Source organism: Lathamus discolor, chromosome 21, assembly GCF_037157495.1.
Source record: "Lathamus discolor isolate bLatDis1 chromosome 21, bLatDis1.hap1, whole genome shotgun sequence".
Classification (NCBI taxonomy): Eukaryota; Metazoa; Chordata; class Aves; order Psittaciformes; family Psittacidae; genus Lathamus; species Lathamus discolor.
Genome location: NC_088904.1, coordinates 3,217,599 through 3,241,773, shown reverse-complemented (window position 1 = coordinate 3,241,773; position 24,175 = coordinate 3,217,599). Strand labels below are relative to the sequence as shown.

The window sequence follows — 24,175 nt, the reverse complement described above, 5'->3', positions numbered from 1 at the left end:
ACAGAGGCAGTAACTCCATACAGCACTGATGTGTGGGCAGGGGCTGACTCGGATTTGAAGCTGTGGGGACTTAGTTTTCCAGGATTTGGGAGCAGAACTGCTCAGTGGAGTTGTGCGACTGCCTCTTCCTGTAGCGTTGTCCCAGGGCATCCATTGCCAATAGGAGGAACCCTGCTTCCAGTCTTGCCTGTTAGCAACACAGACCGAAGCATGGACCACTGCTCAAGCCATCCCTTCAGGAGCCTGGGGGATGCAGGCTTGCGATGGATGTGGTGGTGTTCTGACAAGGGGATTTCCTGGGATGGAGTTCCTGGAGTTTTATCTTCCTTCCCTAGGGTCATTCCCCAGGAATTCCAGCTTCGATCACTTGGGAGAGTCGAGATGCTTGAACGTCCTCGTGTTCACAGGGACCTGCAGCCACGGAGGTTCCGTGTCACACCCGAGCGAAGCTGCAGCCAGAGGAACCTGAGCTTCAGCTCCAGCTATGGAAGAACCCCTCCAGCACGTGCACTTGGCAGGTACCTGTCCCCTTGCTCCAAGCCTTCTCCTTGCACAGGGGGAAGGTGCTGGGAGCTCGGTGTCCTGCAGGGAATGCTTTATTCCAGCTGTGGTTGGGGGGCTCTTGGGAAAAGCAGCAGCTGGAGCTTTGGATCATCCTGCATCACACTCACCTGCACCGGCCCCTGCGGGCTCCAGGTTGGAGCGAGCTGCTCTAGTGGAAGGTCCATGGCAGGGACTGGAACTGGAGGAGCTTTAAGGGCCTTCCCAGTATAAACCAGGCTGGGATTGGGACTGGGAAAGCATCTGGGTAAGGCCAAGGTGGGTGAGGATGTGGCTGGTGGCTGTTCTGAGCCACCCCAATGGGTGCCGTTCCCTGCTCCCAGCCACCACTGGGCTCGGGATCTATAGCTCCTGGCCATGGAAATAAAGGGTGTTGGTAGGAAGCATCCAGAAAGCAGGTCCCTCCTGCCCTGCTGGTTCATGGAGACCTTCAGAGAGGCTCTTGGTGAAGCAGAGAGGGTGTCAGATGGGAGCATCCTTGGGAAGCTTGACAGCAGCTTCCCAGCATTTGCTTTGGAGCAGCCTCAATGGTGGGAAGAGCCTTGGGGAATGAGGTGCCATCCCCAGCTTAGCCACCAGTTCCCTTCCAACCTGCAGATGGGGCTTTGCTCCTGAAGGGCTCGTTTTGGATCATTTCAGCAGTTCCTTAGGTAGGGCCTTGAAGAACACGTCCTGTTGGTAACCCATAGAGGGCATTGTGGGCATGGAAACCCACAGCACCAACGTGAGCATCCCCAGCAAGGTCCCCAGTAACTTTGCTCACAGCTTTTCCTACCTATGGGAACGACTGGGAGGAGTTTGGAATGACTGGGATTGGCAAGTACCTGCTCTCTTAATCCCTTTGGTCTGGGCTTTTGCCCCCAGAATCATGATACATGGGTGGAAGGGACCTCAAGGATCATCTGGTCCAACCTCTCCAGGCTCAGCATGACCTACACTGCCTGTCCCAGCACCGTGTCCAGCCGGATGTGAATGTCCAACATTGGGGAATGCACCACTTCCCTTAGGAGATGGCTCTAGTGGTGGTTGTTTCCATAGGGAACTGTGCTCCTCGGGTCCACTCAGAATCTTCCATCTTCTTTGTGTCCATTGGAATACTGGAACGTGGTGCCAAGGTCTCCCCTGAGCCCTCAGCTCTCTCAGCCTTTCCTCTTGGCTTTCCAGGCCTTGGATCAGCTTCGTGGCCCTGCTCCCACTTTATGGGTCCCCAATGAGCTCCTCCCTCCCTCCCTCCCTCTGGTGCTCCAATGATCCCTGGAGGCTTTAGGGGTGATTCTGTCCTGAGCTGCTGCCTCTGGATCCCAGCCTGGCTTGGGCTGAAGGCACCTTAAAGCTCCTCCAGCTCCAAGCCCTGCCCCGGGCAGGGACCCCTTCCACCGGAGCAGCTTGCTCCAAGCCCCTGTGTCCAACCTGGCCACTGCTTTAAGGAATGGTGGGAGCCTGAGGGAGAGGAGGCCCCGGAGCCAGGTTTCACCCCTCTGCCATGAGCAGGGCAGAACCTCCCGGCTCGGGCCCGAGCTGTTGGAGCAGCGACTTGCTCCCGGCCGGAGGAAGCATCCGAGTGAATTCCAAAGCAGAGCAGGAGAGAGGCTCTCCAAGGCAGGCACCATTTATTGGTTCATGTGTTCTTACCCCACTGCAGCTACAAGAGGAGGGGAGGAAGGAGGCAGCGGGCGCAGAGGTTGGGCACGGGAGGTGCAGAAGTGAAGCAGGAGCTGAGAGAGTGGGGCCAGGGCTTGGGCAAAGCAGCCCCAGGCAATGGTGTCCTAAAGGCAATGGGCAGGGAGGAGGCTGCTCTTTGGATCCCCCCCTCCTTCCCCAAGAGCCCCCAGTGCTGCTTCACCTCCCCCAGAGCTTGAAGAAGGGGAAATGGGAGCGGGATGCGGTGGGAGCCGCCGCGGTTTGGCTTTGCCAGGGAGGAATCCCAGCCGTGTCCATAAGGAACAGTGGAAGGTGCTTGGCAGGGAGGAGGGAAGGAGGAGCAGGAGGCCGGGGGGCTCCGAGTGTGAGGAGCAGGAGCAGGGGTCACGCTGACTTCATGACGCTGTTGATCCAGGTCAGGAAAGGAGCAATGTGTGTGTAGAACCCGGGCCAGTTTTGGTGCCGGTAGGAGAAGATGCCGTAGGCTTTGTTGTTGCAGACCAGCGGGTCCCCGGCATCGCCCTGGGAAGAGGGGGAGGAGAAATCACTGCTTTATGTGGGATTTCCCCCAGGAAATGGAACCTTTGCATCTGCAAACAGGGAGGCTGCAGAGCTTCCCCAGGGGCAGCTTGGACCCCTCCAGAAGGGCCCGGTTAAAGCCTCGCTTTTGCCCTTCTGCGCCTGCAGAGCACCACAGGATGCTTGGGGCTTGATGATGGGGAAGGTCTTTTCCAACCCGGTGGCTTCTCTGCTCAGATGCGCTCAGATCAGTGAGGACATTTAGAGCAAACCCCTCTTGGCTGTAGGAAAACCAGGATCCCCTTCGGCCCTTCTGCTTCGCCGTGGGCTGAGCACAACGTGATGCCTGCGGTCAGCAGGACCACGAGGGGCTGAGCCTTGGAGAGCCAAGACCCTTGTGCCAGGACAGCGGGAGAGGGATGCTGGAGAGGGAGCACGGATGGGGATGGAGGAACGGGCCAAGCGGCAGCGCTTGCAGACGGTACCCAAAGTGCTTTAGCCCGAGGACTGACCTTCTTGGGCCACGCAGAGGACTCATTGAGGGCACAGATGAGGTTCTGGGCCAGCCCAGGGGCCCAGTTCAAGCATTGCCTTGGCTTGAGGATGGTGACGCAGACTTGGCGCAGGGTGGCCGTGGGGGTCGCGTGGCTCCAGCCCTTGACGCTGCACTTGGTGCCCCCGAGCTCCCTGTCGGTGTCGAAGGAGATGGTCCTGACGCGGTGGTTGGTGGTGGCGTTGCCCTTCAGCTGCGACAAGGGGGCAAAGGCAGAAGTAAGAGCTTGGCCCGGCGGTGCTGAGGCTCCACGATGTGGCAGGCAGGCGGGACCACGAGGAGCTCCAGCACGCAGTTACCTTCAGCAAGAGGATGTCGTTTCCCTTCCTGGGGCTGGTGAAGCCCGGGTGGCGATGGTACTGCTGCACCTCGAACCTCTGCCCGCTTCCGTCTCTCCTCGGGACCGTGTGGGCTCCCAGGATGACAGTCAGAGGCTTGTAGCTGGGAGAACCAAGCACAAGGTGTGTCACGGGATCACGGAATGGTTTGGCTTGGAAGGGACCTTAGAGCTCATCCAGTCCCAGCCCCTTCCACTGGAGCAGCTTGCTCCAAGCCCCTGTGTCCAACCTGGCCTTGGACACTGCTTTAAGGAATGATGGGAGCGCAGGACATGGCCTTGCCCTGGCCCTTGGGCAGCCGCAGGGATGGGGAGAGCTCGGCCACAGCCTTGAAGTGACCCCAAGCCTTGGACCCCCCCAGGAGCCATCACCCACACCATGGAGGTACCACCCCAGGCAGAACTTACTCCAAGCACTGAGCCGCCGTCATCACCCAGCTTGGGGCCACCAGAAAGCCCCCACAGGACTGCTGGTTCTTCCCTTGCACATAGGCCATGTAGGGCACGGGCTGGCTCCTGGCCTCGTGGCCTCTGTCCCTCCGGTTCCAGGCAGAACCTGCAATGGACGGAGCCGAGGCTGAGATGGGAGGACGCGGGATGCGCTCCTGGGACTCCTCCTTCCCCAGCCCTGGACCCACTGGCTCGAGGCGCTGGGCTCGTCAGCAGCAGGATGGGGAGCAGGAGGTGCTGCAGGTCCTTCATGGTGGGTGCCGTGGAGGTTGTGGTGCTGCCGGGGTCCTCTCGGCACCCACTGGGGCTTTTATAGCCCGAGTTGGGCCTCCAGGAAACCACAGAAATCCGACAGATCTGATTCACACCGCTGCAAGCTGCACGTCTCGGGCATCCCAGAGGGGAATTCACCCTTGGGCATCAACCCACCTCCACCCTGTGCCTGCCCCATGCCCTTCTAAGGCCAGGTTTTAACCCCTTTGCCTTTGAGCTGGGAGCTGGAGGGAGCGTACCCAGCCCCATCCTCCTCCCCTCCAGCCCATGGCGGTGGTTGTTGTGCGCTTGCAAGCAGTTGATGTTATCAGGAGCTCTGCAAGAACAAGATGTGTCGCTTGATGAACCAGCCCCAGAGATGCTGCTGGGGCAGGGAGGGACCCTCCTGCTCCTCCTCACTGGGTGAGGTCCTGCCCCACGGAGCTAAGTTGGTGCGAGGGCATCTCTAGGACCACACTGGTCACCGCTAAGGGAGGGCAGACAGGGAGAGACCTGCAGGCGGGGGCATGTGATGGGTTATGGCAGCCCCGTGAGGGCTGTTCCACCGCGAGGTCCCTGCCCGGCCCCAGCTTTGGGCTCTGCTTTGTGCAGCCAAACCCCGTTCCAAGGCCTCCTTCCCTGATGGAATCGGTCACCATCAACCCCTGCCTCTTGGAACCACTGTGGGAGATGGGGGGGGAGGAAACGTCCCTGACCCCGGGGCTGCCACTGATGGAGATGGGGCCACGCATTTGGGATCCTGCCCCTTCCCTGGAGCCGGCGGTGTCCCTCCGGGTGGCAGATCCCTGCTCTCCCTCCCTCAGCCCCAAGCATCCCATTGGCGCCGGTGGAAGGTGGATGCTGGGAGCATCCGCAGCGGTTCCTGCCTCGGGCTCTGACGCAAGGGGACGGATCCGGATGGGGAACGGGGCCGCTGGTGCCCGTAAGCTCCTTTTCCCCTCTGCCCCCGCGCAGGCAAGCCCCGGGTTGAGCTGTTCTCGTGCAAAGGCTGCAGCAGCCCCGGCTTCGAGGAAAACCCTGACGTGAGAGCGCAGATAAAGCCCTCGCAGGCTCTTTGCTCACAGATCTCACTGATAGCAGCCACCAGCGTGAGCCCGACAGCCCGGACTCTTCCCAAGGCTGCTCGTGGAGCTTCCCTTCGTCCCTGTAAGAGCAGGGAGCTCCTGGAGCATCCGGATGGAGCTGAGAAGAGGCCGAGCATCCCATTGCCTGAGCTTCTGTGCACTGAAAATCCCCCGCTGGGTTCCCCCAGCACAAAGCAGTCCGGGCTCCTCTTGGACTCGGCCACCATCACCCCACACCCTTATCTACCAGTGCCTCTGCCCCTCGTCGTGTCCTGCTCCTATAGAGGAGGTGCCACCAGGAACCGGTTGCAACAGCGAGAGCAGGGCTCGGGCTTTAGGCCATGGAAGAGGCTGGCGCAGGTTCCTCAGCCTCCAGCGCAGGGCCCGCATGAGGATGATGTGGAGCATCCTTTGTGGGCTGGGGCCGTCGTCAGCCCTGCTCACAGGGCACTGCTGCGGCTGAGTTTCCCTTCCTGAGAGGGGCAGGGAGCTCTGAGCAGACAGTGCTGAGCTCAGCCCCTCCTTGTCTCCTGCAGGGAAAGAGTTGGGTTTTCCCACTGGTGTTGTCATGGGAGGCAAGGAGGAAGTGGTGTCGGGACCGGGGCTTTTGTGAGCCCAGGTCTGTTATCAGCCCTTTCAGAGGCCGTATCGGTGCCTCTACCCAGGCCATCACGGAATCCCAGCCTGGGTTGGGCTGAAGGGACCTTAAGGCTCCTCCAGCTCCAACCCCTGCCATGGGCAGGGGCACCTTCCCCTAGAGCAGCTTGCTCCGAGCCCCATCCAACCCGGCCTGAGCATCCCATTGCAGTGATGGAGGTGCAGAGAGCTCTGCCCCATGCTCACCATTCCCAACCCTCCCTGCTCCCAAGGGCAAGGCAGAAGACGGAAGGGACACGGGGGGAGATGCAGCTCTGCCTTTACTCGGGGTAAATGCAGCGGGGCTCAAGCAGGGCCAGGGTGATGTGTGATGGAAACGGGCTCTGTTGTAGCACAGCCTCTTTCAGGTGCCATCCGGGGTGATGCTGGTTCTGCCGGGATGGGCAGGGAATGGGGCAAGCGGCAGCCTCGGGATGGAGGGAGGGAGCCTGGTGTGCGCTCATCTGGTCCCTTGGGATGCCGAGGAGAGGCTCAAGCCTTGAGCAGGGGCAGGGACGAAGCGGAGCAGCCTCTGGAGCTGCGGCTACTTCATGGTTTTCCTGATCCAGGGCAGGTAGTTGGAGATGCGGGTGTAGACCCCGGGGGGAGCATCGTACCCAAAGGACACGATGCCTTGTGCCACCCCATTGCACACCAGGGGCCCACCCGAGTCTCCCTGGGGACAGATGAGAAACAGCCTTGAGATGCCTCTTCCCTACGGGAATGGGCTTCCCCTTGGTCCTTCCCTTGGGGAATACCAGGGGGGTTGTGGCTCTGGAGCAGGGAATTGTGGACCGTGGTGTCCGAGCATCCACATGGGATCTACGCATCCAATCACCTCTATTGGGAGCCAGCATCTCCCCTGCTTCAACAGCCCCCTCCTGCCCCATTCCCGTACCTGGCTGGAATCCCGGAGCTCATGGAAGCTGCCGGCACAAACCATGCCGGCGTCGAGGTGCGGGTAGAAGCGGACGCAGCTCCTGCGGCTGTAGATGGAGACTCTGGTTTCAAAGAGCCTGTTGGTCGCCCGCTCCTCGTCGATGAGGCCCCATCCGGCTACGCCGCACTTGGTACCCGTCGGGAGGTCGCTGTGGCCTTTGGGCAAGGGGATGGTCTTGACGTAGGCGTTGAGAGCGGCCTTTGCCGTCAGCTGGGGGAAGGAAGGGGTTTGGGGAAGGCTGTGAGCGCACACAGCGGGCATGGATGCTCCTATGAAGGGGGAACGCGCTTCCAAGCCCGTGGTTCCCTCCCATTGGTGCCCCCAGCGCGGGCAGAAGCAGCCGATGGGTTGCACCGAGCCTTGCCTTGAGCAGCATGATGTCGTTGAGGTAGGTGACGGGGTCGTATCCGGGGTGCTGGTGGTACCTGTCGACCCCCCGGACCTGTTGGCTCCGTTCTGGCTTGTGGATGTTGTGAGCCCCCAGGATCACTGTGATGTTCCTGCCCGCGGAGCGGGGGGGAGAAGGGGGAGAACCCGCGTTGGGGGTCCCCCTCATCGCCCTCCCCTCCTGCGAGAGCTGCTCCGTGCAGGAGGAAGAGGAACCTGCTCCGAGGGGATGCGGGGGCTCCATGGGGTACTCACCCCATGCAGTGCGCCGCTGTCATCACCCAGCCCGGCGCCACCAGGAAGCCTCCGCAGGCCGACGTTCCTACCTTCAGGAATGCCATGTAAGGGTGGGAGTGGGGCTGAGCCTCGTGGCCCCCCACGATGTGACCTGCAAGACACCCCCGCTGCCGGCTGAGCCCGTGCTCTGGGCCAGACCCACACCAGCACCTCCCAGCTCCTTACTGGCATCAGCCCCTGATGCTGGGGCTGGCATCAGCCAGCCTCTTACTGGCATCAGCTCCTGCGAGCAGCAGCAGCAGTGCCCAGGGCCGGTACATCCCGTCCTGCAGCCGCATGGATGCTCCTTCCGAGGCGGGTGGGACTTGGAGCATCCCAGTGTGCAGGAGCTGGTTTTATACCCTGGGAGCAGCCGGAGCCGGCAGCCAGGAAGCCACGTGCGATGGGCTGATAGTGCTGATCACAGAGCAGCAGCAGCCCCGCGCGCCCGGAGCAGTGATAGAGCAGCACCCGAGGAGCAGGGGTATCCCGGAGCCTCAGGGATGCTGCTCAGCTCAGGGATTCCTTCTTCTTTGCAGACAGATCACATCCGCCAGGTTCCAATGGGGTCCTCGAGCTCTGGCTGCCAGCCTGGCTTCTGCTGTGCCTTTGGGAGCTCGCGGCATTCCTGGTTTGTGGATGCTGTGAGCCCCCGGGATGACTGTGCCATCCCTGCCCATGGCAGCGGAGGGGAGAAGGGGGAAACCTTCAGGCCTATTCATGCCACTGGCACATCCTCAACTGGGGCCATCCTCAACTGAACCCTTTGTCTGCCCCACTCTTGGTGCTCTGCCCCAGAACTGCTGCCATTGCCACTTCCCCTTGCCCCGGGCAATGTGGGATGTGTTTAAACGCTCCCCGCTGAGCACCAATCCTGCTGCACTTGTCCCTCCTGGTGCTCCTGAGCAAAGTCACCGTTGGGCTGCCCCTGTTCCACAGCAGTGACCAACCCCTTGTGTCATGGACCCGGGGCTCAGGACATCCACGTTCCTTCTACCCCTGGCTCTCACCAGCCTGGGCTGGTGGCTGAGCTTTGGGCTCCATCGCCGTGCCCCTGCGATGGGCACAGTGCCTGAGGAGCTGCCTGACTTCAGGGCCGGGTTCTGCAGCAGACAACAGAAACCAGACAGCGGTTCCGCGCCCCAGACCGCTCGGTATTGTTATGTACAACCAACAGCGAGGGAGGAGGAGCAGGACGGGGAGGAAGTGGTGCGCGGGACACGAGCCGATGCTCTCGGCGCGGTGCAGCAGCACCGGCATCGCTGCCACCGCCACGCGCGGTGCCCCTGCCCCGGCAGCACCGAGCACAGGGAGGTGCTGGGCTCAGGTTGGTTTCCTCTGGCACCACACCCGGGGTCCCCACCAAGGCCCCCCCCTGTTTACCCAGAGCCCATTTCCTGGGTGAGGGCCGGGTCCTCCCTCGTGTCCCCGCATGAACTCATCCAGCGTTGGGGCAGCAGCACAAGGGGGACGTGGAGCTGCTGGAGCGAGGGCAGAGGAGGCCATGGGGATGCTGCGAGGGCTGGAGCAGCTCTGCTCTGGAGCCAGGCTGAGAGAGCTGGGCTGGGGCAGCCTGGAGAAGAGAAGGCTCCTGAAGGGAAGACCTGAGAGCAGCTCCAGTGCCTGAAGGGGCTGCAGGAACCTGGAGAGGGGCTTGGGACAAGGGCCTGTAGGGACAGGCCATGGGGAATGGCTTGAACCTGCCCGAGGAGAGACTGAGCTGAGCTCTTAGGCAGAAGCTCTTCCCTGTGAGGGTGCTGAGGCGCTGGCACAGGGTGCCCAGAGAAGCTGTGGCTGCCCCATCCCTGGCAGTGCTCAAGGCCAGGTTGGACACAGGGGCTTGGAGCAAGCTGCTCCAGTGGAAGGGGTCCCTGCCCGTGGCTGGGGTTGGAGCTGGAGGAGCTTTAAGGTCCCTTCAGCCCAACCCAGGCTGGGGTTCTGTGGTCTATGAAATGAAACCAACCAAGTGCCAGGATGGGTTTCAAACCAGCCCAGCTCCACCCTTCCTGCGGCACAACAACATCCACCATAGGTGCAGGGATGCTTCGGCTGAGGTTGGGGCTGCACAGTGGGGCCAGGGTGGGGTGGTGGCCCTGGTCCATGAGCCCCCTGCAGAGCCACCCAGGGGGGTTCACCCGGGAGCTCTATTTAATCAGCATGAACAGACAAGCTCTAATCGGGCCCGAGCACAGCAGGAAAACCTCAAAGAAGTCATCAATGTGTTATCTCTTCTTGGTAGCTGTTGCTTTTGCCCCCCATACGTGCTCATGGTCCCCACGGTCCAGAGCCGGATGGGAGTGATGGGATGCTCCAGGTTCTTCTAGGGCTGTCCTGGTCTGCAGCCCAGCACTTCCCTATGGACACAAGGTGCTTTTCCCTTCTCGTTGGCAGGATCCTGCATTGGAGGGTTCCAGCTTTGTGCTGCTACAGCCCCTGTCTCAGCACCCAGGCTCCCCACTCTGCCTCCCATGGTCCCCCCAAGCCCAGCACTCAGCACTATCAGGCAGCCTGAAGCAGATCACGGTCCTGATCTGAGGGCGAGCGCTGCGAAGCGTTGCAGGAGGGGGGGTCCTTCCCCTGCCCCTGCATCTCAAAGGAAGAGCATCTCAACTGAAAGAGCAGCGAAGCACCAAGATAAAGCCCAGCCTGTGTCTGTGCAGATAGAGATGGGGAGGGAGCTGCTGCTCGACAACAGGAACCCCCTCATGTGGCTGTGGGCACCTCGGTTTTGATGGGAGCAGTGGTGGCCAAGGCCAAGCTGGATGGGGCTTGGAGCATCCTGCTCTAGTGGAAGGTGTCGCCATGGCAGGGGTTGGAGCTGGAGGAGCTTTGAGGCCCCTTCAACCCAACCCAGGCTGGGGTTCTCTGGTTTGCCCCTACCCGTGCCCCACTGATGTCCCTGGCAAGGAGCTGGCTCTTGTCTGATCTCTCCTTCCTGAGCTGCTCACGTGCTGCCAACAGCTCGAGCAGCTCCTTGGGCCCTGGCAGGGCGAGTGGCCCCATCCCCGCATCCTTTGGGCTGTGCTGAGCATCCCCATCAGCTCAGCCTGAAGCAGGGCTGAGGGGCGGGGGTCACATTGGTCCTTCTGCCCCCAGCGCTGTGCCAGGATGCCCAGAGAAGCTGTGGCTGCCCCATCCCTGGCAGTGCTCAAGGCCAGGTTGGACACAGGGGCTTGGAGCAAGCTGCTCCAGTGGAAGGGGTCCCTGCCCGTGGCAGGGGTTGGAGCTGGAGGAGCTTTAAGGTCCCTTCCAACCCAAACCATTCCATGATTCTCTTTGCTCTCCACTTGGGGACCTCTCCATGGCTTTGGGGGGGGTGACAGCAGGGAGCAGCCCCAGCTTTAACCTGAGCTCAAGGTGCTCGGGGTGTGTTTTCTCCGTGCTGTTGCCCTGGGTGGGGTCCCCCTGCTCAGGGATGTGGTTGGTGCTGATGTTGTAACTTCCCCTTTCCCACTGGGGTAGGTAGAACCCTCTCTTGTTTTGCACAAGGAGCCTCCTCCCTGCCGGGCCATAGACACGCATCTGGAGAGCTGCTGGACCCCCCCGGGCAGCGGGAGCCTCGGCTGGGCACCACTGGTGAGTGCATCAGGAGGATGGAAGCGTTGTGTCGGGAGCAGCATCTTGCAGGGCTTCCTCTCAGGCTGAGTTTTGCAGGCACAGGGGCAATGATGGGCATCGACGTTCAATCACATCAGGCTCCAGTGCAGCAATGGGCAGCAGCTTTGTGCTTCCCTGTCCTGGTTGGTGGGAAGCTCCTGACCCATTGCTGGTGGGTGCTTGGAGAGGTGCTGGTGGAGGCTGCAGGGCTCTGACTGCTGGTTCCTATGGCCCTGGGCTGTCTGGACCTGCTGCATGGACAGGGCAGGATGTGGATGGATGTGTCCTGAGGGAGGAGCTGGGCCCATGAGGAGCCTGGATAAGGATGTGCCTTGGGTACATCCCATGGGTGGTGAAGGGGCAGTTGCTCCCTGCCAGGCTCAGGGGTGAATTGAACGGCACCAAAGGCAGAGCTCTTGGTGTCTCTGGGTGCTCTTAGTGGCGTTGTTGAGCAGCCCAACCCCACGCAGGTGTTACCCCATCAACCCAACGCGCCCTGACTCAAAGCGGTTCCTGACACATCATTTCACTCCTGTCCCACCTTCCCAAGCAGAGCAAAGCTGAGAACAGCCACAAACGATGATGTTAGAGACGATGTCAGTCCTGTGCCTCGCATCAGGAAACAGCATTAAACAACAGGAAGCCCATGCTCATGCCTGGACTTACAAAACACCTCACCCTCCTCTCCCCTTCCCTTCCAGTGCTGCGGGCGGGCAGGGCTCTGGCTCGCATCTCCACGCTGTACGGAGCTGCTGGGATCAGCCTGCTCCAGCCGCAGCCCCCTGGTGCCTCTGCTCTGCTCCCAAGCCTTGGTCCATCCTGCATCCCAAGGCTCAGAGGATGGATGGTCCGGAGCAGAGCTGGCTGGCCAATCGCTCCCTTCCCCTCGGCTCTGCCCAGTATCCTGAGCTCAGACTTGAGCTGCTCGACAGGAAAAGCTCCTGCCTGGAGCTGGCTGCCCTGAGGAACGTGAACATCATCCTGCAGCACTACAACTTCACGGGCAAGCTGAACAACAGACAGGCCGGCGACGAGGGCACGGGGCTCATCCGCACCGCGTTCGCCATCATCAGCTGCATCATCATCCTGGAGAACCTGCTGGTGCTCTTGGCCATCCTGCGGTGCCTGCGAGCGCGCCGCTGGGTCTACTCCTGCATCGCCAGCATCACGCTGAGCGACCTGCTGGCCGGGGCTGCCTACCTGTCCAACCTCTGCCTCTCGGGCAGGAAAACCTTCCAGCTCTCCCCGCAGCTCTGGTTCCTGCGGGAAGGAACCCTCTTCATGGCGCTGGCCGCCTCCACCTTCAGCTTGCTGGTGACAGCCATCGAGCGCTACAGTGCCATGGTGAGGCCCATCGCTGAGAACGAAGCCAGCAAGACCCTGCGCTTACGTGGCCTCATCGTGTGCTGCTGGCTCTTGGCCTTCGTCATCGGGCTGCTCCCACTGCTGGGCTGGAACTGCCTGTGCCACTTGAGCGCCTGCTCCGTCCTCCTGCCTCTCTACTCCAAGAACTACATCCTCTTCTCCGTGGTCATGTTCAGCATCATCCTCCTGGGGATCCTCGGCCTCTACATCTCCATCTTCCAGCTGGTCCAGGCCAGCTCGAGGCAAACCAGCTCAAGGCACAGCCGCAAGCGGTCCCTGCGCTTGCTCAAGACCGTGCTGATGATCCTGGGGGCCTTCATCATCTGCTGGAGCCCCCTCTTTGTCCTGCTGCTCTTGGACGTCTTCTGCGAGCCCCGGAGCTGCGCCCACCTCCACAGCCTGGACTGGACCTTGGCTCTGGCCATGCTGAACTCGGGGGTGAACCCCATCATTTACTCCCTGCGCAGCGTGGAGGTTCGCCGCGCCGTGGGGAGCCTCCTGTGCTGCTGCTGCGTCCGCGTCGGCCTTTGCGAGCCCGGGAGCTGCTTGGTCGTCACAGACATCAACTCGGGTTCATCCACCGAGAGCTCCCTGCGGTACCGGGAGAGCTTCCGCAGCGCCGCCGGCGCCCGGCCCCGCGCTCCGCTCTCCAGTAACTCCAGCATGATGAGCAACCTGCCCAGCCTCTGAGGGCGAGCAGGAGGTGCCCCACAGCCCACCAGGACCTCCCGCTGCTGGGCCTGGCCCGACTGAGGCCAACACAGGCGGCTCGGGTTGATCGAGTGCAGCTCCATCCCCGTTGTTGGCTTTCCAGTCGCTTCGGCCTGGGGTCTGGCTCCGGTGGGGTGGGAGAAGGATGCGGGCACGCCTCTCTGCTGGAGTGGAAGTGGACCCTGTTCTGGGGGTGATCCCTTTCCCCACGCCGGTGTTTGCAGCCATCACTGCAAGAGCCATCATCACCCAGGGACCGCAGTGGTGCGGAGCGGCCGCAGGCTCCTCCAGGGGACGGAAGGGTCTGATCCTGGCCCGTCCGGAGGAGGGGGTCGCACAGGAGATGTTCTGAGGGTCTCCACCTCCCGACGGGCTGGAAGAAGCAGAGGAGGTAGCTCAGGAGCCGCAGCTCACAGCAGCCACACACAGATCCCCCCCCTCCCTGCCCCACTGATGCCTCTGCCCCTTCCATGCAGCACTGGAGATCCCGAGTTCCTGCAGCTCCATGGGCCAACGGGCATGGACACGGCAGCCGGGGACCCGCTCCGAGGTGGCTTTGCCCCCGCTTGGAGCCCTTGGCTTTGGGGCCGGGGCTGAGCAGCTCCCGAGGAGCCCGTGGGACACGTGGGAAGCTCCAAACCAGCCCCAGGGTCCGACGGAGCCCGGCTCGTGCCTCGCATCCCCGCTCTCCCCTTCCCCGTTCCGCCCCCCCCGCGGCACCGGGCAGCTCCCGGTTCTCCCCAATAAACGGAGCTGCTGGAACAGCCGCGGCCGAGCGCTCGTTCATGGCCCGCGGGGCCGCGCCGGGGGGACCGGCACCGGCAGCGCCCTCCATGCCCGACCCGGGGGGGAGCAACGGGGCCGTGACCGGGGTGGGGGGGGGCCCGGTGGCCGCCCGTCGGAGCGCCCCCTGCAGCCCCGACGGGAGCACGACCGGAGGCGCCTACAACTCCCAGCGTCCCTTGCGGCGCGGCCGCGAACTACAGCTCCCAGCAGCCCGCGGGGCGGTGCGTGCCGTGCGTGGCCGGTGGAGCGGGGCCGCAGCGGCGGGGCCGGGGCCGGTGCCGGTGCCGCGGCGATGCTGGAGGAGGCGGGCGAGGTGCTGGAGTCGGTGCTGAAGGCCTCGTGCCTGCCGCTGAGCTTCCTGCTCTTCGTGCCCGCCGTGCTGCTGCTGCTGCTGGGCCCGCCGCCCGCCGCGGAGGCCGCGCACGAGTTCACCGTGTACCGCATGCAGCAGTACGAGCTGGGCGGGCAGCCCTACGGTGAGACACCGGGCTCGGGCCTCCGGGAGGGCGAACCCCCCCCTTCCCTCCGTCCCTTCCTTCCGGCCTCCCTCCTTCCCCTTCAGCGGTGCTGGGGACCTGCGAAGAGCCCCGAGCCCGGGGAGGGGCCCAGCGCAGGCCGCGAAGCCGCGGGCGGCCCGGGGAGGGCGGCCAGGCCCAGGCCGCGGGGAAGCCGCAGCCGGGCCCTGTCGGGCAAAGGCCGGGCTCAGCGGGAGCAGGAGGGGGCCCCGCAGGGCGAGCCAGGGGTGGCCGGGCCCCCGCTGTGCCCTGGAGGCTCCTGCGTGTGGGGTTCTCTCCGCAGCTCTGTGGCACGTTGGGGAGCTTGGTGCTGAGCTCGTTTCTGTGCTCTCTTTGAGCCCTCAATGGCAAGTCAATGGCAGCGTCTCTATTTGGGAGTCTGACCTTCTGCAGCTCCTCCTTTATGCTGCCGGTGACCTCCAGCTCCTCCGTTCTGTTGCTGGTTGTGCAACACCTTCCTTACAGTCAAACCTGTTCTGTGAATCATTGAAGTGCTGGGGCTCTCAGCCTCCTCCTCCTGCACTCGCTAACCCAGAGGCAAGCGTGGTTCCTGACTCTCCCGGGGGTACCTCCACGTTGTTGAGGGCCTCTCTGGGTGCCAGGCAGATGCGCTTGTGGGTGTCCTGCCATCTCCTTGTGTGGTGGCAGGTCGTGGTTGAGAGAGCTGGGCTGGGGCAGCCTGGACAAGAGAAGGCTCCTTAAGGGGAGACCTGAGAGCAGCTCCAGTACCTAAAGGGGCTGCAGGGAACCTGGAGAGGGGCTTGGGACAAGGGCCTGTAGGGACAGGCCAAGGGGAATGGCTTGAACCTGCCCGAGGGGAGACTGAGCTGAGCTCTTAGGCAGAAGCTCTTCCCTGTGAGGGTGCTGAGGCGCTGGCACAGGGTGCCCAGAGAAGCTGTGGCTGCCCCATCCCTGGCAGTGCTCAAGGCCAGGTTGGACACAGGGGCTTGGAGCAAGCTGCTCCAGTGGAAGGGGTCCCTGTCCGTGGCAGGGGGTTGACGCTTTAAGGTCCTTTCCAACCCGTTCTCTGGTTCTATTTATACAAGATGTCCTTGTGGTCTGCTCTTGGAGAGTACTGGAGCTGCTGGAAAGCCTCCAGGCTGCTGCTTTCCCAGAGGATTGCATTTTCCTGTGGGGGATTTGATATGCTGGGACTGAGAGCAGGAGAGAGGGAGCAGTTCAAAGCAGGCTGCACAGAAACATCCCAGTGCCTGGGCCAGGACAGCCTGTGTGGTTGTGGTGGAGAGGAGCCTTGGGGAAGTCTGTGTAGTGCTGCAGGAAGGTGAGTCTGGCAGGATATGGCTGCACAGATGGATGCAAGGCAAACCCCCAGATCTCTGTCCCTTCTTGGATGAAGGGGAAGGGATGTGCTTGGCTGTCTGCAGGTCCTGGGTGCTCAGAAGCATATCACACTGGCTTTGAGAGTGTTGTGAGAAGGGGCTGGGCTGGAATTTCTTAGCAAGGCTCTTGCTGCTGTCCTGCAGGCACCAGGAGCGCGGTGCTCAACACGGAGGCGCGCACGGTCGAGGCGGACGTGCTGAGCCGCCGCTGCGTCATGATGCGCCTGGTGGATTTCTCCTACGAGCAGTACCAGAAAGCTCTGCGCCAGTCCGCGGGTGCTGTGGTCATCATCCTGCCCCGAGCCATCTCCTCTGTCCCGCAGGATGTCGTCAGGGTAAAAACCAGCAGGTTTCCTTTCTCTTCCCATGGGAGATGGAGTGGAGGTGGCGGGGAGACGTTTGGGTTGCTGCAGGATTGAAAGCTCCTGGTTTAGTGCACGTGCTCTAATTTCAAGCTTGGCTTTCTCTGCTTTGGAGGTTCATTTTGCTCTGCCCTCCTGCACCTTTAGCAGCTGCCGAGTCTCTGTCTCTTTTCAACCCTCAGCAATTCATGGAGATTGAGCCGGAGATGCTCGCGATGGAAACCATCGTGCCAGTCTATTTCGCAGTGGAAGATGAGGAGCTGCTGTCTATCTATGAGCAAACCCGGGCTGCTTCTGCCTCGCAGGGCTCTGCCTCGGCTGCAGAAGGTGAGTTCTAACAAGTGGGAAAGGTTTAGAGGAAGGACAGGCCTGGGCCCACCTCTGGGAGCAGTCTGTTGTGTCATGCACAGTGAGCCAGTGGTCTGTTGCCTTCATGTTCTGTCTTTAATAAAGCACTTTGAGGTTTAATGGAATTAAAACACAGTATAAGAGAGTATTAGAGTATTACCTGGCTGAGTTTAGACATACAGCTGCGTGGAGCTGAGTTCTCAGCTTCACACTCTTGCAAGTGAGAGAGAAAGCAAAACTCAGGTTAAAGCCAGCACTAGAGATGTTAAATGACTACAGTGTGTTGGTGTTTGGGAAGCTTTTTGTCTGCCCACAGGTGAGTTCAGTGCTTCCATGTATTTCCTTGTAAAGAACTGTTCTATCTTGGTGACCTGCTGCGTGTCATGAACTTCAGGATTGCTGGAGAAAGGGGTTTGGTTTAGCCACCTCAAAATGCTGGGATTTGAGGACAGAATGGAAGTGCTTGGTCACCAGGTTTCCATGTCAGTGCACAAGCAGCAAGTGAGAGGGCTTAGATGGTTTGAAGCTGGCCTCTCCAAAGCTCAAAATGATGGAAATAAGGGAGGAAGCTTCCCCAGGGGCACATTTCTGTCTGGTTTGTTCTAGTCCTGCTGCACACAGCAACTGCCAATGGCTTCCAGATGGTGACCAGCGGGGCTCAGAGCAAAGCCATCAATGACTGGCTCATCCCCAGCGTGGAGGTGAGTTGTGGATGGGTTCAAACTGTAACACTGATGGGATACCACCTTCAGTTGGGGCTTCATCTGAACTGATAGGGGAAGTGAGGGGGGTTCTCAGCCAGAGAAGTATCTGAAGTCCTCGGAACAGAGGCTGCTTCAGGCTCAGTGTAGGTGTAGAAGTGTTTGTACATGGGACAGGAGGTGATGCTGGGTGACACTGACCTCTCTCCTCTGCAGGGAAGGCTGACGGGGCTGGGTGGAGAAGACCTGCCCACTGTTGTGATAGTTGCCCACTATGATTCTTTCGGAGTGGCTCCAGTGAGTATCTTTCCTTCCTGCAGCTCCCATATGGCCTCTGCCCCTTTGGGTTTTCTTGGCCTTAAAGAAAGATGTGGTGGGCTATCCTGAAGGCTGTTGTACTACGAGGGTCATTGTAGGGTTGTCACCTGGTCTCCCTTTGTCCTGCAGTGGCTGTCACATGGGGCTGACTCCAATGGCAGCGGGATCTCGGTGCTGCTGGAACTCGCCCGGCTCTTCTCCCGGCTCTACACCTACAGACGTACACACGCAGGGTGAGAACCTGCCCTCTTCCTGCTTCAGTGTCCCAGGCTGAGCCCTATAGTGGGGAGTGTGATGTGCTAACACTCTCCTGTCCTCTTTGACCTGCAGGTACAACTTGCTGTTCTTTGCATCTGGAGGTGGGAAGTTTAATTATCAAGGAACCAAGCGGTGGCTGGAAGACAATTTGGATCACACTGGTGAGGAGGGGGCTGCGTGTTCTCTAGCAAGACTTCTTAATCCAGTGGTGTTAACTGGAATATCAACTCTCCTGGGGGAATCTCCTTGCTTTTTGGGGATGGAAATCACAACATAAAGCAGAACAATAACGGTTTGGGTTTGTCTCTTCCAGATTCCAGCCTGCTGCAGGACAACGTAGCGTTTGTTCTCTGCCTTGATACTCTGGGCCGAGGCAACAGCCTCCACCTCCATGTCTCCAAGCCTCCCAAGGAGGGCACTTTGCAGCATGCATTTCTGAGGGAGCTGGAGATGGTAATGAGAAGCATTTTAGGGAGATGGGGAATTTGGGACTCACTGTGGGGAACTGCAGCTCTCCAAGAGAGGAAGGAATGACGTTGTGCCATCGAGGGATGTGTTGTTGGTTTGAAGTGCAGACAAATCCTTGTACCACAGTCCCAACTGTAGCAGACTAGATCTGCGTTTTCCACTGCACTTCCTTATGGCTTGCTGCTTGCAAAAGCTCCCCTGTAGTGACACTAAATGAGCTTTTTCATAGAACCCCAGACTGGTTTGGGTTGGGAAGGACCTTAAGATCATCCAGGTCCAGCTCCCTGCCATGGGCAGGGATGCCTCACCCGAGACACCCAAGGCTCTGTCCAGCCTGGCCTTGAACACTACCAGGGATGGAGCATTCACCACTTCTTTTCTGATGTTAAACCGACTTTTTAATGGCAGTAACTGCACCTTCTGGAACACAAAACAGTCGGGTCTGGGCAGTGTGAGATGGGACTGTGCAGTGACAGCCTGGATGGCTTGTCCTTTGCCTCAGGTTGTTGCCAGCCAGTTCCCAGAGGTGAAGTTCTCCATGGTGCACAAGAAGATAAACCTGGCTGAGGACATGCTGGCGTGGGAGCATGAGCGCTTCGCCATCCGCCGCTTGCCCGCCTTCACCATCTCCCACCTGGAGAGCCACCGGGACAGCCGGCGCAACAGCATCATGGACAGGAGGTGAGAGACCACTTCACATCCAACCTTAGCACTGCTCTGGATTGCTGCAGTGGGAAAGGGGAGCTCTAGAGGAGTTCTAGAGACATCAACAAGTCTATAATCCCCTTCTTCTGCTTTAGGTCACGAGTAGACACTAAGGCACTAACCAGGAATACCAGGATCATTGCTGAGGCTTTGACAAGGGTCATCTACAACCTAACAGACAAGGTAAGAGCTGCCCATTGGGCTGTCTGCCACATTTGTCCTGCCCAAGCAGGTGCCCTGCACCAAGGGTTTTTATTCCCTTGCAGGGAGCACCTGCAGATCTGCAGATCTTCACGGACCAGATGGTGAGCAGAGTTTTCATTTGTGGGAAGAAGGAATCAAGGATCTATGAGAGGGACCCTGGTCTCGGTGCTTGACTCCTTTTGCTTTGGTGGTTGTCTTCCTGCAGCAGATCCAGCAGGAGCAGCTGGAATCAGTGATGGACTGGCTGAGCAGTCAGCCCAGGGCTGCACAGCTCATCGATAAAGACAGCACCTTCCTCAACACCTTAGAATATTACATGGGTCGCTACCTGAAGGATGTCAAACAGCATCATGTAAAGGCAGACAAAAGGTAAGACAAAAAGTGAGAGAACCAGCCAGGGCATGCACATTGGCTTCCCCCTCCAATGCTTTCGTGTCTGACTTCTTGGCGTGGAGCTGGAAGTGATTGGTCCTTCCTTCTCTCCCGTCAGCTTTGGTTCATGCTCTCTGTTGTCCCAGAGAAAGCTCTTTCTCATTCTCACACCACAGTAACAAGTCCCAGCAGCATCCTCTGTGTGAAGAACTTATTTTGGTTCCATGCTTCCCAGTCTTGAGTGCTGTTTTCCCTGGGATGCAGGGAAAGACTCAGGTCCCCTGGCAAACTTTAATTGCAAGGAGGCAACTCTGCTGGGGTTGAAGCAGTTTAATGACCATGGTGAAGCATCTTCCATGGGCTGCTCCGAGACAGCTGAACAGCATGTTCTGAATTGTACCCTCAGGCCTCTGGTGGTAGGAAAGGAAGGACTTAACTAAAACCAGTTCAGAACTGGAATGCAGGTGGTCACGCTTCCCTGGTTCTGGCTGAATGAACTCCTTGGGAATGAGGGGCTTGTGCTGTCCTTGCCACAGTGTTGAGATGCATTGTACAACCTGAAGAGTTTCTTCTTTTCACAGGGACCCTGAGTTTGTGTTCTATGACCAGCTGAAGCAGGTGATGAATGCATACAGGTATGGAGCCCCCTTGGATGTGGGGAGCTGTTGCCTCCCTCTGTAGCTGTAGCAATTTCAGGTGTTCTTTCTTTATCACAGGGTCAAGCCGGCAATCTTTGACCTGCTCCTGGCTGTCTGTATCGCCGCCTACCTTGGTGTTGCCTATGTGGCAGTGCAGGTAAGGGTGGAGAAGCAGGAAATGGGTGTAGTATTTTCCTCACAGGTCGCATTAGCTGCCATAACTGGTGCTCACAGCCTCCTAGCACCACAGTTGGAACAATAATGCCACCCCACTCTAAAAGCAGTAGTCCAGAATGGCACTTTGATGTAGATGTGTTTTGAGTACCTGAAGGCCATCTCTTGCCATATTAGTTCCCCTCCAGAAGGAACAGAACTGCGTCCAAAAATGGAAAGACTTTATCAAGTGTTTGCATCATCTCCAGGGGGGTGAGACGGGCACAAACACTTCTGTACAGCTCCAAGTACCTGCCTTCATTGTAATAACTCCTCCTGTTGCACGAAGTGTGCCCTCAGGGTGAGAGTGCTCTGTATGATCTGGACAAGGTGTTGCATTTGCCCGGTGGGATTGAGTTAAGCCTTCTAGTAAGCTTCCACAACGCAGCATGGTTGAGGTTGGGAGGGTCATCCAGTACAATCTCCCTGCTCACCTTAGATGTCTCCTGACTATGTCCAGGGAAGGAGATTCCACAACCTCTCTGGGCACTCTATTCCAGCGCTCAGTCCCCCTCACTGTAAGGAGGTTCTTCCTCATGTTTAGTTTGTGCCTGTTGCCTCTCTGTAGAACATGATCATTTTATGAGTATTGATAAAGACTGATGGTTACTTCTTTTCCTTCTGTTCCCAGCACTTCGGTCTCCTTTACAGGATGATACAGAGATTATCCCTTAAAACAAAGCAGCAGTGAAGCCCCGAGTCACCACCCAGACAGCAGCACTGAGCCATTGGTGAGCCCATCAGGAACTCCTTCTGCCTTCCATTGAATCCTGCTGGTTTTCTTCCTCTATTTCCTCTTTGCTTCTCTATAGAGGGGAGGAAGGCAGAAAGAACCTGACATTTTAACTCCTGTGCACCTTTGAAGTGCTTTTCTTCACCTTCTTCCCCTGCATTTGCACCATGTCTGGTTTCCTTTGCTTTTGGCAAGGGAGAGGCTCAGAGACATCAGGAGTTCTGCAGGTTGATCCAAAACTGGCTGGTTCTGAGCAGCTTCTGGGAATGTAAAAGCGAGTCCAGCACCTTCATGGACACACATGTCATACTTGGAAACTACAGAGTAGAGTGATGTATAACCTCTGCCCAGCAAACAGGATTCAGAGCAGTTGTTTAAACCAGAAAGAAGTGCACATGAAATTAAAGAGAATACTATTAGCATGGTTTCTTATGGCACCTCTTCCTTATCTTCCAGGCCTGGCTTTAGGAAGGTGTGTTGAGCAATTAGACTGTGCAATAACTCCCTCCCTTCAAGGAGCTGCACTGGAACTGATCTCCACTGTTACTGGCAGGATGAGGCAAGATTGGTCAAGCAGGTTCCTTGCAGTAGGGTTTGTGCCAGGGCAGATCCCCTCCTGTCTCCAGTGGAAGATGCATTGTGCTGGGTACTTGGTTTCTCTGGTCCTTGAGCAGTTCGTGGCTGCCATCGCTCTGCACTAACCTCTGGCTTGGTTTTGAAGAGGTGTTCTACAGCTCCAACTGCTGCAGGGCCCTGTTCTGTGCTGTTCCATGTATTTAAATGAACTGGTCATATTAATAACAAGAGCAGCCCAGCTCCTGCTGAGCTCTGGTCTGTAATCCCTTCACTTTCCATTCCTCAGCTTTCACTTCCAGATGGGGTTTGGATTTTGGGGGGGTTTCCCATGTTCATCTGCATCTCAGGGTCTCATTTCATGTTTTTCAGCTCTTATTAGTTTTGGAAACACTGTTCCTGGCCTGCACGTTCCCAAAGTGCTTGTTGCTGTCCTTTCATGTGCTGCCCCCAGTGTGTATGGAGGGAGGCAGGTCCCTTTAGCCATTAAAAAGCAAAACAAACCTCAAAAAGGAGTTTTATGAATGTCATTTTGAAGATGGCTCTTTCTAGAACAATACCTAAGAGAGCATCTCTTGGAACACACACTCTCTATTACTTTTATTCTTGAGCAAGGCTGAGTTTAACTTTGCTGCTGCTTCTGACTGGAGAGCCAAATGTTGTTCAAAGATCCGGCTTGCGTGCTCAAGAATTGTCATCTGAAGTTGAAGCTCAGAGTCGAAGGCTTCCACCAAGGCAATGTGGTAACAGCTCTGGCCCTGTCAGGGTTGTAGCATTAAAGCAGATCTCAACAGTGAACTGTTCACACTCCTGATTCAGGGCCTGGAGCCAGTGGCAGCCCTTTAAATGAAAGGTTGAAAGAGGTAGAGGAGGAGAGTTCATAAACCTGAGGGGCACGTCACGATTCGTCCTGTAATCTGGACAGCCTTTGTGTAGCTGGCTGCTAGAGAAAGTAGTTTTTCCTATGGTTTTTACTACGGCTTTCTGCTTTCGGTCCAAATGCATGGGCATTGAAATACTCTCCACTCCCATCAAATTCCAGCTTTCTCATAGCTGGAGCAGAGCAAACTCCAGTCCCCCAGTGCTGCTTCCTTTGGGAAGCTGACAGCGAAGCTTGTAATAAATAGACCCTGCTACTCTGCTAGGTTTGGAAAACCCAAGGAAAAGGGTGCTGAGCCATAGTGCAGCGCGTCTGCTCAGTTCTGCCACTGCCATGAGCCACAAAGGCAGAAATACAGCCGCTGTTCTGGTGAAATAAAAGCTCACAACACTGCAGCAGAGCTCCATGTAGCTGGTTCTTGTTGCCCCTGTTTTTACTGAGCCTTTTTGATCAGGAGTTTCCATGGCATGTAAGGAAGAAGCATGGAAAATGTATGTCCACATGCACACGAGTGGCTGGCAGTGGATGCTTCTAGCCAGAAACCCCTTGGCTTTGCTATCCGCCTGGTGTTACCTGCTGCCCTGGTGCTGTCAAAGTCTGCACCTCCAAAACCCTACTTTTCCAACAGGTTTTAAGCACTGAAGCTGTTCCTTCTGCCCACTCCCACCCTCACAAGCACTAATGGGGACTGTGTGCGGGTAGCTTGCACTGCTGTAGTCCACCTCCCAAATAAGAGGCTGCTTTGTTGCTCTGAAGTAAGTGCTGCTGCGCAGTAGGAGCTCTCTACTCTTGTACTCTGTGTGAAGAGGAAAGGCCCTGAAGCCAAAGCAGAACTGGGTATCCCGCTCCCTGTGCCTGAAGGCATCACCACAACCTCTCCAGAATGCTTCAAACTGCCCCAAATTGGGGTGGGGGTGGTTTGAAATCACCCACCCTCGTGTTGTTCACAGCACAAAGCAGGTTTTCCATTGAAGAGCCATTCAATCTTGATTGATCCAAAATGATGGGGCTGCTCCTCGGTGTCCCTTCAGGTTGGGCCTGGGAGGGGGCTCCGGTTTGGGCTCCAGGTTGATCTGGTTTCGCTTCCATTTGGAATTCTTGGATAGGAACTCCATGGTGATCATCTGGAAGAGCTGCAGCTGGGGAACAAAGAGTTGATGTCTCTGGCAGTGTTGCCTCCATTCTTTCTCTCTCGTGTGTCCTGAAGAACAAATGTATATTGAGTGACTATTTAAAAGCTAATAGAAAATTCAATGCAGTTGCTTGACCTATGATTATTTTCCTTTTTTCTGACTATAAATATAATAATATTTAAGTATTTTCATGTTTTTCCTTCCCTTCTTTGTTTGTCCCTTTCATCCCTTGGAAAAAAAACCCAATAAACCACTTGAGTCGGTTTGATGAACAGATTTGGGTGGAGAACTGGTTCCTGCTGGAAGCTCCCAAAGCCC

General features: G+C 58.2%; 4 protein-coding genes across 9 annotated transcripts; 2 read left to right on the top strand and 2 right to left on the bottom strand.

The window, feature by feature from the left end:
• Nucleotides 1-2,413: 2,413 nt before the first annotated feature.
• On the bottom strand, nt 2,414-4,563 carry LOC136024544 (granzyme-like protein 1). Its single transcript, XM_065699991.1, has 5 exons — nt 4,250-4,563; nt 4,020-4,167; nt 3,574-3,715; nt 3,234-3,467; nt 2,414-2,724 (listed from the first exon to the last, which is right to left on the bottom strand). The coding sequence occupies exons 1-5, from the start codon at nt 4,311-4,313 to the stop codon at nt 2,587-2,589; spliced, it is 726 nt and encodes a 241-aa protein (XP_065556063.1). The 5' UTR covers nt 4,314-4,563; the 3' UTR covers nt 2,414-2,586.
• A 1,733-nt stretch (nt 4,564-6,296) lies between these two features.
• On the bottom strand, nt 6,297-8,029 carry LOC136024436 (mast cell protease 1A-like). Its single transcript, XM_065699762.1, has 5 exons — nt 7,870-8,029; nt 7,617-7,749; nt 7,339-7,474; nt 6,933-7,184; nt 6,297-6,710 (listed from the first exon to the last, which is right to left on the bottom strand). The coding sequence occupies exons 1-5, from the start codon at nt 7,970-7,972 to the stop codon at nt 6,579-6,581; spliced, it is 756 nt and encodes a 251-aa protein (XP_065555834.1). The 5' UTR covers nt 7,973-8,029; the 3' UTR covers nt 6,297-6,578.
• A 2,010-nt stretch (nt 8,030-10,039) lies between these two features.
• S1PR4 (sphingosine-1-phosphate receptor 4) lies at nt 10,040-14,069 on the top strand. Of its 2 annotated transcripts, none has more exons than XR_010608077.1 (2): nt 10,040-11,213; nt 11,788-11,820. XR_010608077.1 is itself a non-coding variant. In XM_065658928.1 (2 exons), the coding sequence occupies exon 2, from the start codon at nt 12,075-12,077 to the stop codon at nt 13,287-13,289; it is 1,215 nt and encodes a 404-aa protein (XP_065515000.1). In that variant the 5' UTR covers nt 10,040-11,213; nt 11,936-12,074; the 3' UTR covers nt 13,290-14,069. The 2 variants fall into 2 exon arrangements, 1 of the variants encoding a protein (XP_065515000.1); XM_065658928.1 differs by lacking the exon at nt 11,788-11,820 and adding an exon at nt 11,936-14,069.
• A 240-nt stretch (nt 14,070-14,309) lies between these two features.
• On the top strand, nt 14,310-24,131 carry NCLN (nicalin). Of its 5 annotated transcripts, none has more exons than XM_065658922.1 (16): nt 14,310-14,572; nt 16,096-16,286; nt 16,496-16,640; nt 17,268-17,362; nt 17,579-17,659; nt 17,810-17,913; nt 18,011-18,099; nt 18,252-18,391; nt 18,909-19,087; nt 19,207-19,294; nt 19,378-19,416; nt 19,521-19,684; nt 20,269-20,322; nt 20,404-20,482; nt 21,170-21,269; nt 23,353-24,131. In XM_065658922.1, the coding sequence occupies exons 1-15, from the start codon at nt 14,389-14,391 to the stop codon at nt 21,227-21,229; spliced, it is 1,692 nt and encodes a 563-aa protein (XP_065514994.1). In that variant the 5' UTR covers nt 14,310-14,388; the 3' UTR covers nt 21,230-21,269; nt 23,353-24,131. The 5 variants fall into 5 exon arrangements, with proteins under 5 accessions (XP_065514994.1, XP_065514993.1, XP_065514991.1 ...); XM_065658921.1 differs by having other exon boundaries at nt 22,217-24,131; XM_065658919.1 differs by having other exon boundaries at nt 21,728-24,131.
• Nucleotides 24,132-24,175: the final 44 nt, after the last annotated feature.